Below are 17,629 nucleotides of genomic sequence, written 5' to 3' on the forward strand. Positions count from 1 at the left end.
AGCTAGAATTTGTGGGACAGAATGTTAAGGAAGAGAGGGCTGGAGAGAAAATGAGACAGATAGAGATAGAGACAGAGACAGAGAGAGGGACAGAGATAGAGATAGAGACAGAGACAGAGAGAAAGAGACGAGAGAGAATCAATCCAGGTATCTGTAAAGATGTAAAGGGAACTTCCAACCTGGCTAAGTATTGAGTTGGATGAGAGAACTACCAAAAAGTAATAAGAGAAATAATTCCTAGCTCATTTTTCCACCACCTAAAGGGAAACAGCATCATAACAGAGACAGGTAAACTCCGTTTTTTTTTGGGTTTTTTTGGGCTACATTGGGTCTTTGTTGCTGCATGCAGGCTTTCTCTAGTTGTGGTGAGTGGGGGCTACTCTCCGTTGCCTTGCTTGGGCATCTTTTTTAAAAATTAATTAATCTATTTTATTTGTTTATTGGCTGCGTTGGGTCTTTGTTGCTGCACACGAGCTTTCTCTAGTTGCAGCGAGCAGTGGCTCCTCATTGCAGTGGCATCTTTTATTGCAGAGCATGGGCTCTAGGCACGTGGGCTTCAGTAGTTGCGGCACACAGGCTCTAGAGCACAGGCTCAATAGTTGCGGCATGTGGGCTTAGTTTCTTTGTGGTATGTGGGATCTTCCCAGAGCAGAGCTGGAACCCATGTCACCTGCATTGGCAGGTGGATTCTTAAACACTCCACCACCAGGGAAGTCTCATAAAGTCTTAATATTGACTTTAAAAACTTTATGTCAGGTAAAGTACTTAATATTGTCTTAGTAGAGGGGCTAAATTGGCCCCAGACTACAGGCTATTCTAGATTCACCTTAAAAAAATCTTAAAAGCAAACCTGAAAAGAAACCAGTTTATTCCAAAGCTGCATGCCAGAACAAAATTTAATACTACTTAATTAATTACCACAAAATCCAGCACGCAACAGTGTAAAATCCATCATGTCTGGCATCAAATAAAAAATGACTGGGCATGTAAAGAAGCAGGGACATATGAACCATGACCAGGAGGAAAATCAATCAATGACCCAAAATGACAAGGAAATAGTGCTGAGGTACATCAAAATCAAATTATTAAACAAACAGTGCTAGAGATAATGAGAAAATCTTAAAAGCAGCCAGAGAAAAAAAGACATAACATGTACAGAAGAACAAAGATGAGACAGAAGATTCTTGTTAGACATTAGAAGAGCCAGAATACAGTACAGAGATATTTTAAAGTATTGGAGGACTGGGACGGGGAGGGTGGCGGGGAGTCAAGGGAGGGAGGGAATACGGGGATATTTGTATAAATAGAGATGATTGACCTTGGTGTACCTCAAAAACTGGTACAAGAGTGTAAAGCAATTATATTCCAATAAAAAAAAAAGTATTGGAGGGGAAAGAAACAACAACAACCAAACAAAACTGATTAATCTGGAATTTTTACCAGGCCAAAATATCTTTGAAGAAGGAAGGCAAAACAAAGAGTTTTAAGAGAAATAAAGGCTGAGATATTTTTTCACCAACACATCTACACTAGAAGAAATGTAGAAAGTTCTTCTGGTAAAAGGAATATGATAGAAAATGGACATTCATCCCAGCAAAAAGAAATTAAGAGTAACAAAAAAGGTAAATAATAATGCTTTCTCCACGGATTGCCACCTACCACAGGACCTCAGGCTGGTCACATCTTTAGCCTTAGGGCTCAACACAATGCTAATCAAGTAAACAACAAAACACACATAGTGAAAATAGAAATTTGGGTACTCTGTATAATTTTTTGTTTGGAATCATAAAATTGAAGACCATGCAACCTCCATTCCTTATCTCAAAATTAAACAAAGCAGAACCAGAATCAATTTGAGAGTTTCAATCAAATCTTAATATAAAGATTACATTTTTACTATACCCTTTACATTTTTTAAGCTCTTTATTGGAATATAATTGCTTTACACTCTTGTGCCAGTGTTTTCTGTACACCAAAGTTAGTCAACTGTATTTATACATATATCCCCAAATGCCCTCCATCCACGACTCCCTCCCACACTCTCTATTGCAGCCCTCTAAGTCATCACCCATCATCAAGTTGATCTCCCTATGTTATACAGCAACTTCCCACTAGCTATCTGTTTTACATTTTGTGGTGTATGTATGTCAATTCTACTCTCTCTTCGTCCCAGCATCCCCTTTGTCCCCCCCACCTTGTGTCCTCATCCATTCTCTATATCTCCATCTTTATTCTTGCCCTGTCACTGGGTTCATTAGTACCGTTTTTTTTTTTAATATTTTTAGATTCCATATATATAAGTTAGCAAATGGTATTTGTTTTTCTCTTTCTGGCTTACTTTGCTCTGTATGACAGTCTCTAGGTCCATCCATCTCACTACAAATAATTTCATTCCTTTTTATGGCTGAGTAATATTCCATGGTATATATGTGCCACATCTTCTTTATCCATTCATCTGTTGATGGGCATTTAGGTTGCTTCCATGCCCTGGCTATTGTAAATAGTGCTGCAGTGAACATTATGGTACATATTTCTTTTTGGATTGTGGTTTTCTCTGGGTATATACCCAGTAGTGGGATTGCTGGATCGTATGGTAGTTCCATTTTTAGTTTTCTAAGGAACGTCCGTGCTGTTTTCCATATTGGCTGTACCAATTTACACTCCCACCAGCAGTGCAGGAGGGTTCCCTTTTCTCCACACCCTCTCCAGCATTTATTGTTTCTAGATTTTTTGATGATGGCCATTCTGACCAGTGTGAGGTAATACCTCATTGTGGCTTTGGCTTGCATTTCTCTGGTGATTAGTGATGTTAAGCATCTTTTCATGTGTTTGTTAGCCATCTGTATGTCTTCTTTGGAGAAATGTCTATTTAGGTCTTCTGGCCATTTGTGGATTGGGTTATTTGCTTTTGTGGTATGAAGCTGTATGAGCTGCTTGTATATTTTGGAGATTAGTCCTTTGTCCGTTGCATCATTGGCAAATATTTTCTCCCATTCTGAGGGTTGTCTTCTTGTCTTGCTAATGGTTTCTTTCACTGTGCAAAAGCTTTTAAGTTTCATTAGGACCCATTTGCTTATTCTTGATTTTATTTCCATGATTCCAGGAGGTGGGTCAAAAAGGATCTTGCTTTGTTGTATGTCAAAGAGTGTTCTGCCTGTTTTCCTCTAAGAGTTTTATATTGTCTGGCCTTACATGTAGGTCTTTAATCCATTTTGAGTTTATTTTTGTGTATGGTGTTAGGAAGTGTTCTAATTTCATTCTTTTCCATGTAGCTGTCCAATTTTCCCAGCACCACTTATTGAAGAGGCTGTCTTTTTCCCATTGTATATTCTTGCCTCCTTTGTCAAAGATAAGGTGCCCATATGTGCGTGGGTTTACCTCTGGGCTCTCTATTCTGTTCCATTGATCTATATTTCTGTTTTTGTTCCAGTACCACACTGCCTTGATCACTGTAGCCTTGTCGTATAGTTTGAAGTCAGGAAGGCTAATTCCACCAACTCCGTCTTTCCTTCTCAAGATTGCTTTGGCTATTCGGAGTCTTTTGTGTTTCCATACAAATCATAAAATTTCTTGTTCTAGTTCTGTGAAAAATGCCGTTAGTAATTTGATGGGATTGCATTGAATCTGTACATTGCTTTGGGTAGTACAGTCATTTTCACAATGTTGATTCTTCCCATCCAAGAACATGGTATTTCTCTCCATCTGTTTTTATCGTCTTTGATTTCTTTCATCAATGTCTTATACTTTTCTGCATACAGGTCTTTTGCCTCCTTAGGCAGGTTTATTCCTAGTTATTTTATCCTTTTGGTTGCAATGGTAAATGGGAGAGTTTCCTTAATTTCTCTTTCTGCATTTTTGTTGTAAGTGTATAGGAATGCAAGACATTTCTGCACATTAATTTTGTATCCTGCTACTTTACTAAATTCATCAATTAGTGCTAGCAGTTCTCAGGTAGAATCTTTAGAGTTTTCTATGTATAATATCATGTCATCTGCAAAGAGTGACAATTTTACTTCTTTTCCAATTTGGATTCCTTTTATTTCATTTTCTTCTCTGATTGCTGTGGCTAAAACTTCCAAAACTATGTTGAATAATAATGGTGAGAGTGGGCACTTTTGTCTTGTTCCTGTTCTTAGAGGGAATGCTTTCATTTTTTCACCATTGAGAATGATGTTGGCTTTTGGTTTCTCATATATGGCTTTTATTATGTTGAGGAAATTTGCTTCTATGCCCATTTTCTGGAGAGTTATTATCATAAATGGATGTTGAATTTTGTCAAAAGCTTTTTCTGCATCTATTGAGATGATCATATGGTTATTGTCCTTCAATTTGTTAATATGATGTATCACATTGATTGATTTGCGTATGTTGAAAAATCTTTGCATTTCAAGGATAAACCACACTTGATCATGGTGTATGATCTTTTTAATGTGCTGTTGGATTCTGTTTGCAACTATTTTGTTGAGGATATTTGCATCTATATACATCAGTAATATTGGCCTGTAATGTTCTTTTTTGGTGACATCTTTGCCTGCTTTTGGTATCAGGGTGATGATGGCCCCTTAGAAGGAGTTTGGCAGTGTTCCTCCTTCTGCTATATTTTGGAAGATTTTGAGAAGGACAGGTGTTAGCTCTTCTCTAAATGTTTGATCAAATTCTCCAGTGAAGCCATCTGGGCCTGGGCTTTTGTTTGTTGGGAGATTTTTAATCAGAGTCTCAATTTCCATACTTGTGATTGGTCTGTTCATATTTTCTATTTCTTCCTGGTTCAGTCTTGGAGGATTGTACTTTTCTAAGACTTTATCCATTTCTTCCAGGTTATCCAACTTATTGGCGTATAGTTGCTTGTAGTAGTCTCTCACGATCTTTTGTATTTCTGTAGTGTTGGTTGCTACTTCTCCATTTTCATTTCTAATTCAGTTGATTTGTGTCCTCTCTCTTTTTTTCCTGATGAGTCTGGCTAATGGTTTATCAATTTTGTTTATCATCTCAAAGAACCAGCCTTTAGTTTTACTGATATTTGCTATTTTTCCTTCATTTCTTTTTCATTTATTTCTGATCTCCTTCTGCTCACTTTGGGGTTTCTTTGTTCTTCTTTCTCTAATTGTTTTAGGTGTAAGGTTAGGGTGTTTATTTGATATTTTTCTTGTTTCTTGAGGTAGGACTATATTGTTATAAACACCCCTCTTAGAACTGCTTTTGATGCATCCCATAGCTTTTGGGTTGTTGTGTTTTCATTGTCATTTGTTTCTAGGTATGTTTTGATTTCCTCTTTCATTTCTTCAGTGATTTCTTGGTTGTTTAATAACATAATGTTTAACCTGCATGTGTTTGTATTTTTTACAGTTTTTTTCATGTAATCGATATCTAGTGTCATGGTGTTGTAGTCAGAGAAGATGCTTGATACAATTTCAGTTTTCTTGAATTTACTGAGGCTTGATTTGTGACCCAAGATGTGATCTATCCTGGAAAATGTTCTGTGTACAGTTGAAAAGAAATTGTATTCTGTAGTTTTTGGGTGGAGTGTCCTATAGATGTCAACTAAGTCAAGATGGTCTAATGTGTCATTTAAAGCTTGTGTGTCCTTATTTATTTTCTGTTTGGATGATCTGTCCATTGGTGTAAGTGGGGTGTTCAAGTCTCCTACTATGATTGTGTTACTGTCGGTTTCCCCTTTTATGTCTGTTAGCATTTGCCTTATGTATTGAGGTGCTCCTATGTTGGGTGCATAGATATTTGCAATTGTTTTATGTTTTTCTTTAATGGATCCCTTGATCATTATGTAGTGTCCTTCCTTGTCTCTTGTAATAGTCTTTACTTTCAAGTCTAATTTGTCTGATATGAGTTTTGCTACTCCAGCTTTCTTTTGACTTCCATTTGCATGGAATATCTTTTTCCATCCCCTTACGTTCAGTCTATATGTGTCCTTTGGTCTGAAGTGGGTTTCTTGTAGGCAGCATATAGAAGCGTCATGTTTTTGTATCCATCCAGCGAGTCTCTGTCTTTTGGTTGGAGCATTTAACCCATTTACATTTAGGGTGATTATTGACATGTGTGTTCCTATCACCATTTTCTTAACTGTTTTGGGTTTGTATTTGTAGGTGTTTTCCTTCTCTTGTGTTTCCTAGTTAGAAAAGTTCCTTAAGCAATTATTGTAAGGCTGGTTTGGTGGTGCTGAATTCTCTTAACTTTTGCTTGTCTGGAAAGCTTTTGATTTCTCCCTCAAATCTGAATGAGATTCTTGCTGGGTAGAGTATTTTTGGCTGTAGGTTTTTCTCTTTCAGGACTTTCAGTATATCCTGCCATTCCCTCCTGGCCTGCAGAGTTTCTGCAGAGAGATCAGCTGTTATCCTTATGGGTTTTCCCTTATATGTCATTTGTTGCTTTTCTCCTGCTGCTTTTAATATTTTTTCTTTGTGTTTAATTGTTGTTAGTTTGATTAATATGTGCCTTGGTGTATTTCTCCTTGGGTTTATTCTGTATGGGACTCTCTGTGCTTCTTGGACTTGATTAATTATTTCCTTTCCCATGTTGGGGAAGTTTTCCACTATAACCTCTTCAAATATTTTCTCAGACCCTTTCTTGTTTTCTTCTTCTTCTGGGATGCCTGTGATTCAAATGTTGGTGCACAATGTTGTCACCAAGGTCTCTGAGACTGTCTCCCATTCTTTTTTTTTTTTTTCTTTTTTCCTTTTCCTCCTCTGTGGCAGTTATTTCCCCCATTCTATCTTCCAACTCACTTATTCGTTCTTCTGCCTCAGTTATTCTGCTGTTTATACCATCTAGAGTATTTTTAATTTCAGTTATTTTGTTGTCCATTACTGTTTGTTTGCTCTTTAGTTCTTCTGAGTTCTTATTAACTGTTTCTTGTATTTCCTCTATTTTGTTGTCTAGATTTTGGATCATCCTTACTATCATTACTCTGAATTCTTTTTCAGGCAACTTTCCTTTTTCCTCTTCACTTATCTGGTCTTGTGGGTTTTTTCTGCTCCTTTGCCTGCAAGGTGTTTCTTTGTTTTCTCATTTTGTCTAATTTGTAGCATTTGCTGTCTCCTTTCCCTATGCTGCCTAATAGTAATTCCTCTTGTTTCTGCTCTCTGCCCCTTGTGGTGGTTTGGTCCAATGTCTTGAGTAGGCTCTCTGGTGGGAAGGTCTGGTGCCTGCTTTCTGGTGTGTGGATTAGAGTCTTTTCTCTCTGATGAGCAGGGCCGTGTCAGGTGGCGTGTTTTAGGGTATCTGTGAGGTTAATATGGCTTTAGGTAGTCTGTGTGCTGATGGGTGGGTTTGTGTTCCTGTCTTGTTTATAGTTTGGTGTGAGGTGTCCAGCACTTGCAGTTGCCGACAGTTGGGTGAAGCCAGGTCTTACACTCTAATAGAGGCCTCCGTGAGAATTCTCTGCAGTTAATCTTCCCTGTGGCTAAGGACTCTCTAATGGTCTAGTGTCTTGGATTCAGTGCTCCCTCCCCAGAGCCTCCAATTTGACTTCTGGTCAAGTAATCCAGACTCCAGAGGTCACTTGGTCTAGTTATGTTGGGGTCTTTGCCATCCTTTCTGGTGTCCAAGGTCTTCTGCTGGTGTTCAGCTGGTTTTCTTTGGGAATTATTGCATTTTTTGATATATTCCTGATGCATCTGTGGAGAGGGATGCATTCCACATCCTTCTACTTCACTGCCATCTTTTCCCCCTGTATCCTTTTCAGTAACACTTTTACATCCATGTTTCACGTGTAGCTCAGTGGAGAACTATAGGGAACCACTGGATTGCTGGCACTGATGTACTAGCCCAAGTCCTCATGAGACAAACCCCCAGTGTGCTGGCCTCTGCCACTTGCAATAGATCAGACCCATCAACTATTGCAGTTTAGTGGGGCAGTATTCTGCCCTTTCTGAACCTATCATGGCCAGAGTGTTCTTTATCTAATGGGTTTCTGTATGTAACCCAGGGTACATTGTTTAATTTTTGTTGGTAGTCGGAAAAGAGCAAGATGGTGGGGAAGGATGGGACTCAGATAAGTATAGAAGGAAGATGGCCATCTGTAAGCCAAGGAGAGAGGCCTAGAGCAGCTCCTTCTGTCACAGCCCTCAGAGGAGACCAATCCTGCTGACATCTTGATTGTGGACTAGCAAAGGAATACATTATTTTCTTTCTTCATTCTCATGAGAAGTGATTGGAAGCTGTTATATATGCAAGATGGTTCTGGTCAGTTATTTTCAGTGTTTTGATCCTTATGACTTTCACAGATCTGATTCAAATGCTGCATTTCTTCCTTATTAGTTTTGTAATCTTGGACACATCCCATAATTCTGTTGAGACTTACTTTCAATATCTGCAAATTGAGAGTTCCAGCTCCTCCTCAGAATTGTGCAAAGCCCTCAAAAATGCCCTTGGCACACAAAAGCTGTTGGATAAATGTCAATTGCTTTGAGAATTTCTGTAGTTGTATGCTGCAGTATTTTATATCAGAGATAATCTTTATGTCAATAGAAGACATTTGTTAAACAACACTTTGTCCCTTGTTTCTTATTGCTATCTGATAGAGCATCTGGTGGTAGTAAAGACAAGATAGCATTAAAAATAATAATGGACAATCACAGAGAGTTAATTTTAGCAAGTAAGTAGATTATGTGACTTGAGCAGCTTTGCAGTAATGTGAAAAAATTAAATCAGTTATCTAGCTTTTTGAGAAACATGCAGTGTTTGGTACCAGCATAAATCAAACAAGCATTGCTTCCCATCTTTCCAAACAAATGATGTGATAAGTATCTAACTATTCCTGCTTCACTGAACTATTTAAAGGGATTTGAGATTTCTTCCCATAGGTAACTAATTAGGGAAGTAAAATTTATCAGCATTATAAACAGCATCAATATCCTGCAGCTATAATGTAGCAAATTAAAATGAGGTATGACTGATATCCTTAGAAAAAGGGAAAATTTGGAGACAGATACTCATATAAGAAGAATGCCATGTGAACATGAAGACAGCCATATACAAGCCAAGGAGAGAGGCCCGAAACAGATCTTTTTCTCATAGCTTTCAGGAGGAACCAATGGTGCCAACACCTTGATTTCGGACTTGTATCCCCTAGAACTGTGAAACAATGAATTTCTGGGTTTTTTTAAGGTGCTTAGTTTATGGTTTTGTTGTGGCAGCCTTAGCCAACGAATCAAGTAATGTATCAATTATTTTAAAAATTCGATAATTTTCATTTACAGCAAACAAAATGTTAATCTAATATCTAAAGAAATTATAGATAATAAAGACCAACAGTTCAATAAACAAATGGGCAACAGATATGCATGAACAGTTCATAGAAAAGGAATACAAAGGGCTCTCGGTATGTGAAACGATGTGCAACCTGGCTCATAATACAACTACACTGAGAAACCATTTGTCATTTACTTTAGAAATGACAACAAAATGGCAAAATGGATGGCACACTATTCCTGAGATTTTAAAAAGATAAAGATTCTTATAATATTGTTAGTGGGGATATATATTGATGCAATCCAAGAAAACTAATTTAGAAATCTTTACCAAAGTTACAAATGCATATGTGCTTACATATTTCTCCTCTGGGAATTTTTCCTGCAGGTACATGTAAACGTGTGACTTGCAAAGGTATTCATTCATATATGTGATAAACATAAAAATGGCTGTAACTGAGAGACTGATTAAATGAATTTTGGTACATACACACAAACACTATAAAACTATATATAAATAAGAAAAGAAGTTCTTTGTCTACTAGTATGGAATGATCCAAAGTATATGGTTATGTAATTAAAACTGAAAGTAGAATAGTGTATGTATAACTACCATTTGTGTAAAAAATAGTCAAGAAAAAGAATATGCTTGTAATTTAAGGTGACTTAGGTATTTAAAATCACAGCCAGCATTTGATTGGAGGGGAGTTTGCCTCAGAGACTGTCTACTGCTCCACTCAAGAACATAATATTGTCAAAGTCATAAAATAAGATATTTTAAGTACAACAGTCTTTTTTTATTTTGATCAATTATAAACTATTAATTTTCTATTCTAGACTTTGTTGTAAAGATTATTGCTTTGATGTGATCACTTAATGTGTCTCAATTATATAAGCTAAAAATTGGTTGTCATGTTTAATTAATCTCAAGGATTTCAGTATCACTCTCATCTTTCCAAGTACTTTCAGGAAGTTCTATAATTGTCAGCAAGGCCTGCTGGGGAAGCATAAAGCTTATGTTTATGTTACTGAGGTCTTCTCATCACTTCCAACAGTAGTAGTTGAGTTAAGCAGACACTCTCTTACCTTACTTTTTCTGACTTTCTCCCTCTATTGCCTGGATCTGAGATTCCAGGTAGTTAAAATTCAACATTTGCCACATGGAAAAAGGAGCTATGTGATAAGACCCCAATCTGAAATGTGATGAATTATTAAACAGGTAGTTTGTTGGGTGATTGAAAATTACCTGTGAAAGAGTGTTTATCTCCTTGAGGCACGTCAAAAGCTGACGGAATTGAGCCAATTAGACTGACTGTCTCTTCAATGAGTTGTGACCTCTCGATGGTAATAGCTTATTATGATGATAAATGAACCCATCTCTTCAGCTGAAGCCTGAGTACACACTTCAGCAGTTTCCTTGAATCGTGAGGCCGTTACCTCTCAACTTCAGATCGACAGCAGTGACAGCCGCAGGAGCAGAGAGCATGCATGACTAGACACAGACGATTGTTTTACTCAGATGAATATATTTACAGCTATTTCCAAAGAAACAGGACCTCCTTGTGCACTGTGTGTTCACACCTGAAATATTTACCATATGACGTTTCCTTTCTCAGGAAGAAGGCTTCATCATTCTGAGATAACTAGGTGTTTTTGTTTTTGTTTTTGTTTCTTGTCTTAGTTTTTGTTTGTTGTTTTCAGTGTTTAAATTGCCCAGTCTTGGTCTCCTGATTGAGTAAAATTTCAGAATAACAATATTTTTTTACATTGGAAATGCTTGTGATATACAATTTGTTTTTAAGAATTAATTACTTTAATCCTCTCACAATTTAAATCTCACAATTTATATTTGATGTGAGTTAGGGAAACTAGTCAGAGACTTTTTGTATTTGTAGAGAACTTTTGTAAAGCTCTTTGTTTTAAGAATCACATAAGCATAAATACTTTAGTTTTGGAATTCTATTTTAAGGAAATGTCAAAAATTCTTTGCCTAAGTAGTTACTGAAGATTGATATCAATTTCCTTATTCTGCTATAGTTTGAGAAGAATTAGGACAACAGGTTATTTATTATGTTTATAACAAAACAAAGTCTTCTAATTCCTAATAATTATTAGACGGATGTCAGTTGCCAACCTCCCAAATATACTCCTGAAAAAACCTATTAACCAAGCAAAACTAAGTTTATGAAGTTACTGAAGTAAGGGAAAACACCAACCACCTTGACAAACTCTTAGTAGTGTCTCAGAAGGAAAGGAAAGATCAGAGGAGGCTACTCATGGGTTTTAGGGGAAAGGTTGGGTGACTTCAAGTTGGATCTTGCATTGCAGGCAATTGGGCAGAATTTATGATACCATAGCTCTGGATTTGTCACAAGAGTCTTGAAGTGTTGAAGAGCATGCTACTAGTTTATAAGTAAACTGGTTGAGACAGATCACAGTCCAGGAACCAGATTTTCTTGGAGCTTGTTTGCAGATTTATTTATTTATTGTTTTGCATATATTTTCATCTTTTTATATTAAAATGTTTTAAGCATATATAAGGTAGCAAGACTATTACATCAAATCTACCATCCAGTTTCAACAATTATCTACTCATGAACAATCTTATATCAACTATAAGCACACCTATTCCCCTATATCTCCCTCTCCCAACAACAGTGAAGCAAGTCCCAGAGCTCTTATCATAAATATTTCAGCAATAGGGGTTGGAAATTATGCTCGCTCCCAGCCTTACCATAGGAATAGGGAATTATGTTGACTTTAGTTCTTACAGACAATATCTGTGGGGTGATATTTTGAGGTCAGACATTATTCCATTGAAATTTTAGAAAGGCTACCCATAAAGAAAGGAAGGAAAGGAAAGGATAGGAGAAGGAAGGAAGGAAGGGAGGGAAGGAGGGAGGGAGAGAGAGAGAAAAAAAGAAAAAGAAAGAAAGAGAGAGAAAGAAAGAAAGAAAAGGAAGGAAGGAAGGAGGGGAGGGAGAAAAAAGGAGGAGGGAAGGAGAGAGGGAGAGAGAAAAAAAGAAAAAGAAAGAAAGAGGGAGAAAGAAAGAAAAGGAAGGAAAGGAGGAAGGAGGGGAGGGAGAAAAAAGGAGGAGGGAACGAGGGAGGGAGGAAGGAAGGAAGGAATAGAGCAGAAAAGGGAAAAGGAAAAGAAGAATCTGCTCATACATATTTCATTTTTTTAGGGTATTTTGATTTAGAAAGTATCTATCCGCACCTCTCTTAGCCCAAATCTATCAAGAAGTGGTTTGGTCTTTGAGTAAATACCCTTTTTTTCCAGTTTTCTTCTGAGGCTGGGTTTGACATGATTATCAGCCCCAGTGTTCCTGAAATAAGTCCTTTATGATGGAATGGAACTGGAAATAACCCACAAGCAAAAAGCTTGACAGGCATTGAAGGTCTCTGAGACCATTAACTGCCTTAAGCTTGTTTTTACTTATCATCACAGGAAAAAAAAAAAGGAATAGGGGCATAGTCTTATATCAAATAGTTTTAAATTAGGATGTGATTTTTTTTTATAAAAGTCAAAATGAATTTCCAATTCCAATTTATTTAGAAGTTCATTTACTACAATGATCTCATCTCCAATTTTATTTAATATAGTCTTCAAGGTAGGTTCTTGCCCACAATTTCTTAATGACAGAGTCTTTTTAATATTGCCAATCTTTTCATTAACATGAGAGCATAACTGTTCCAGATCTGAGGAGGCCATCCCTTACGCCTAGTTCTGGAGGCTGGGAAGTCCAAGATCAAGGTGCCAGCTGATTCATTTCCTGGTGAGAACCCACTTCTTGGCTTGTAGAGGACTACCTTCCTTCTGTGTCCTCCCATGGCAGGAGTGGTTGGGTTGGGGTGGGGCAGGGGTGGGGAAAGAGACCCCTTGAAGAAGATTATAAAGATGTGGAACATCTCAAAGAAAACATTCCTCCCCATTTGCCTCAAGTAACAGTAAGCCAGAACTTTGTTAATGGATCAGATCTTGACCCCGAAGAACCAGTCAAAGTTGAGGAACCTGCACCCATAAAGAAGCCCCCCAAAGAACAAAAAAATATTAAAGAAATGCTATTTATAACTTCTGATGAGTTTAATGGCATTCCTGCGTACATGAAATGCCGCTTAACCTATTGTCAAATTAATGATGTTATTAAGGAAATCAACAAGGCAGTGGTTAGTAAATATAAGATCCTGCATCAACCAAAAAAGTCTATGAGTTCTGTGGTCAGAAATCTCTATCACAGATTTATTGATGAAGAAACGAAGGAAACCAAAGGCCATTATTTTGTAGTGGAAGCTGACATAAAGGAGTTCACAGCTTTGAAAGTTGACAAGAGGTTTCATGTGATACTGAATATTTTACGACACTGCCGGAGGCTGTCAGAGGTCCGAGGGGGAGGACTTACCCGATATGTTATAACATAAGGCCCTTGTGAGCTTTTGAACCAGCCAACAGTAGGGTACAAAGGCTATTCCTATAAGTGTCCTTGTATGTGATTTCTTTGTATATAATTTCTTTAGCATTTTCATTTTCTTTGTTTCTTGTAAATAAAACTTAAAAAAAGAATAAAGCATGTATATTTTAAAATCCAAAAAAAAAAAAAAAGTCAAAATGCTTTATTTTGCTTTTTTCCTTTGAAACAAGTATAGAGATAAAATTTGATTATGATAATTTCTAATCTTAATTCTGCTCTTGGTGAGAAACTCTTTTGAAATTTTACACAGGAAATAATGCAGCAGTTTAATGGATCTTGCTGCCTAGCAGATACTTGGAGGACAAAGCGTAGAATAAGTGTTTGGAACAAGGAATAACTTTCTATTGTGCCAAATACATGAACTTTGTGCCTGGTGAAAGATATTTAAGCTAAAGAAAATGCAAGCTATGCTGGAAATGAACTTCATGACAGCTTGATCCTCCAAGACTTAGCAGGGATGGGGTTTGATTCCATGTCCCTGACTCATGTGGTGCAATAATTGTACTTAAAGGAGACAAGCCAGGTTAAGGGGTTCAGCAAAACTATTTATATCAACCCCTTCTTTTAAAATCAGGTTAGAGCTACAACAGTCTCTCAAGGATGGTGCTCAGGTCCACATCAGAGTTACCCCGGGTCTTTATTGAAAACGTACATTACTGACCCCTATCTTGGATTCACTCAGTCAGGAGATATGGGGAAAATGTGTGGAAATCTACATTTTCAAACAACCTCCCCAAGTGATTCTTTACTCATAAAATTTTGAGAGCCACTCTTTTATGATTACTTTTTAAAATTACTGATGATCAGTTAAGTATCTGTAGATGATTCCCAAGACTAAAACTTCCCAAGGCTAAGGGAAAAAAAAATCCTGCCTAATGCTTTAGTCTGAATTCAGAGGCTGACTTTTTTACCCAATAGTAATAGTTTAGCCTGTTCAAGGGAATCCTAAAATAACATTTTCTTAGCTACAACAAAATGTGTAAATCCAAATCTATATATCCATCTCATTACAAACACACACACACACACACACACACACACACACAAACATGCACAAACACACATATTCAATGGATCTTAGAAATAAGCTGTTTTTTTTTTTTTTTCCAATATGCACTGCCATTAATATCTGGAATGAGGAAACTTGGCAAGCTCAGAATATGACTTGGGATTAGGGATAGTTTCAGATTCTAGAAGAGGTTCCAACTCTTCCTGAATATGTGTTAGTAGTTTTGCTATTTGAGCTCTGCTGCTCACTAGCTAAGTATCAACACAAGCAAGACACTTAACTTCATTGTGTTTGAATTTTTTATTGGTGAAATTGGGGGGGTGGGGGGTATAGTTTTAGCAACAGGTCCTGTTTTACAAACAGAATCTTAAATAGAACACAAAAAATCAAGAAAAATCATTCAAGTGGGTGACAGGACCGGTCTTGTTACCACTGGAGACAGGAACAGTGCTGGTTACAGTGATTCGCAGGGTGGGTTCTGGTTGTACTGGGTGACAAGACCAGGAGCTCTGTCTGCATTTGTATTCATAGCCTCATCTGTGGTTTCCCCAAAAGAAATCTAGGTTTTGGAGAAAGATGGTATGAAAACAAACAGACCAAATGAATTAGAGTCTCTTGCAAGTTTAAAATGTTATGATCCTAACACCAAGCAGAATCATACAATCAGCTGACTACTAACAATGAAATAATAACTCTACAAAGTATGGTAAAGAGGCTAGTTGATACCAATTGAAAAAATAAATGTTTCTCAGGTGAGCTATTGTCCGTATCCAGATGCCTTGATGATACATACGCCCAGCCAGAGAAAATGTGGGAGGTGTCAGAGTAAAGCAACTAAACTGATTTAAAACACTGAATAGTCGGTGTTGAGCCCATATCATTTCTTACCTAAATTACAGAAAATGCCATCTAACTTTCTACCTCCAGCTACCCCATTCTAATACTCTATTCACATACCTGATGGAGGAAGATCTTTATAAAACTCAAATGTGATTGCCTTGGTCCCAGCGTGAAAACCCACTGTCTTTAAGACACTTGAGGTGTCTGAGACAATTCTGGACTTGTACTCAGGAAGGAACTCTATGGTCCAGCCATTCAAATGGCCATATGTATTCCATGCTCTTTCAAACTTTCCTATCTCAGTTTCCTTTTGTCTGAGATGCTCTTGTACCATTTTCCTGAGTGACTAACTTGTATTCATCCTTCAAAATGCAGTTCAAGTGTTGACTTCTATAGGAAAATTTTCCGATCCCATCTCCCAAGACAGGCTGAGTTAGGCCTTCCTTTGTGCTCTTCCCCTGAGATTTCCCACTACCCAACATACAAAAATATTCCTCCCTAAACTGTGAGTTCCTGGATGCAACCTGATTCTGTTCACCTTTGTACTTCTAGGACCTAAAAGATTGCTTAATGTTGTTTAGAGGCTTCATAATCCCCTGTCGAATGAATAAATAGATGCTCTGTGTAAATAGTTATTATTTCTGTTTCCATAGAAGATGAACAAGAAGAAAAACAAATATAATTCTCCTAAATAAAAAATTTTTGAAGCTGTAGAAAAAGAACTTGGATGGGATTTCTTCGGAAGTGCCTGTCTGGATTTTCTAAATATTTAAAAAAATAATTCTGGGTTCATTTAAGGCCACATCCATTCAGAGCCAGGCAGATGACCTAAATCGTCTGCCAAATTTTCCAGCCTCCAATTTTATGAGCATTGTTTGAGTAAAAGTCTTGTTCTCTGTGGATCAAGAGGAAGTTATGATGTTTTGAATATTTACATAGAAACACAGAATTTCAGAACTGGAAATCATTTGAGTCATATTCTATTAATGGTTTTTGCACTGTGTTCCGTGTGGTCTTCCTGTGCTGGGACAGGAGGTAGGATGGAGCCGACAGGGAGCCCCTTTCCTTCTTAGACCAGGGTGTCTATCTGTTTGGCATGTTGAGAGTACATGGAATGAAAACTAAGACTGAGAGATTAAGTCGCTTGAGCAAAGATATAAAGCTCCTCCAGAGACCAGGCTGACGTTAGAGTTTATGACCCCCTAACTTCCCTGCAGATCTCTTTCCATTTTTCTATATAACACATGAAAAAGAGCAGGTTATTTACATAATGGTCAAGGTAAGTTAAAATTGTAACATTTGTTTTGAAACATCAATTTAGAATTCATGCCATCAAATTAAAGAAATTTGTTAACTAAGTTTAATTTGCTTTCACTTAGGAAGCAGCTGTCTTTCAAGATAATAAAATAAACAGATACAGTAATATTTGGTCAGCTGTAGCTTTTAATTTAAATGTTTGACATAGTGCTGTTTAGTCTGCTAGATTCCAAAACATTCTCATGGAGAGAGGTGTATGCATTTTAAAGCATTTTTAATGTTTATTATGATGTTCTAGGTCTGGCTGTCTTTCTATCTCTCTGCATTCCCTGAGCAGACATGACACTGCTTTGGCAGCATGCATTTTACAATATACATGTTACTTTCATAATCTGTATTTTTTTTAGAAGAAGTGGCAAAGATGGGATAGGCCATTTTTCTTCTTTACTGTCTCCATAGTTTTCTCTTTCAGAATGTCATATAGTTGGAATCATAAGCATGTAGCCTTCCCTGGTGGGTTTCTTTCAATTAATAGGATGTGTTTGACTGGGGCGGGGAGGGTGGGGGGGACTCGAGGGGGGGAGTCAAGGAAGGGAGGGAATACGGGGATATGTGTATAAAAACAGATGATTGAACTTGGTGTACCCCCAAAAAAATAATAAATAAATAAATAAAATTAAAAAAAATAGGATGTGTTTTCTCCATGTCTTTTTTTTTTAATTATTGTTTTTTAATATTTTTTTAAGATTTATTTTATTACTTATTTATTAATTTTTGGCTGCATTGGGTCTTTGTTGCTGTGCACGGGCTTTCTCTAATTGTGGTAAGTGGAGGCTACTCCTCGT

General features: G+C 37.2%; 2 protein-coding genes across 2 annotated transcripts in view; both read left to right on the forward strand.

Annotated features, from left to right (window-relative positions):
* Positions 1 to 17,629, forward strand: part of LAMA2 (laminin subunit alpha 2) — a 604,135-nt gene that overhangs the window by 299,555 nt on the left and 286,951 nt on the right. The gene's annotated exons all lie outside the window — the stretch shown is intronic.
* On the forward strand, positions 1,568 to 13,647 carry LOC130855488 (spindle and kinetochore-associated protein 1-like). Its single transcript, XM_057739208.1, has 2 exons — positions 1,568 to 1,622; positions 13,012 to 13,647. Exons 1-2 carry the CDS (start codon positions 1,568 to 1,570, stop codon positions 13,626 to 13,628), a joined length of 672 nt encoding a protein of 223 aa, XP_057595191.1. The 3' UTR covers positions 13,629 to 13,647.

This window comes from Hippopotamus amphibius, chromosome 6 (assembly GCF_030028045.1).
Source record: "Hippopotamus amphibius kiboko isolate mHipAmp2 chromosome 6, mHipAmp2.hap2, whole genome shotgun sequence".
Taxonomy (NCBI): Eukaryota; Metazoa; Chordata; class Mammalia; order Artiodactyla; family Hippopotamidae; genus Hippopotamus; species Hippopotamus amphibius.

What these genes read in the sequence shown, in the direction of transcription:
- LOC130855488 (XM_057739208.1), top strand. Translation starts at nt 1,568, where the DNA reads ATGATAGAAAATGGACATTCATCCCAGCAAAAAGAAATTAAGAGTAAC. An exon ending in AATTAAGAGTAACAAAAAAG is followed by an intron (nt 1,623 to 13,011) that starts GTAAATAATAAT and finishes CTTGGCTTGTAG; the next exon opens with AGGACTACCTTCCTTCTGTG.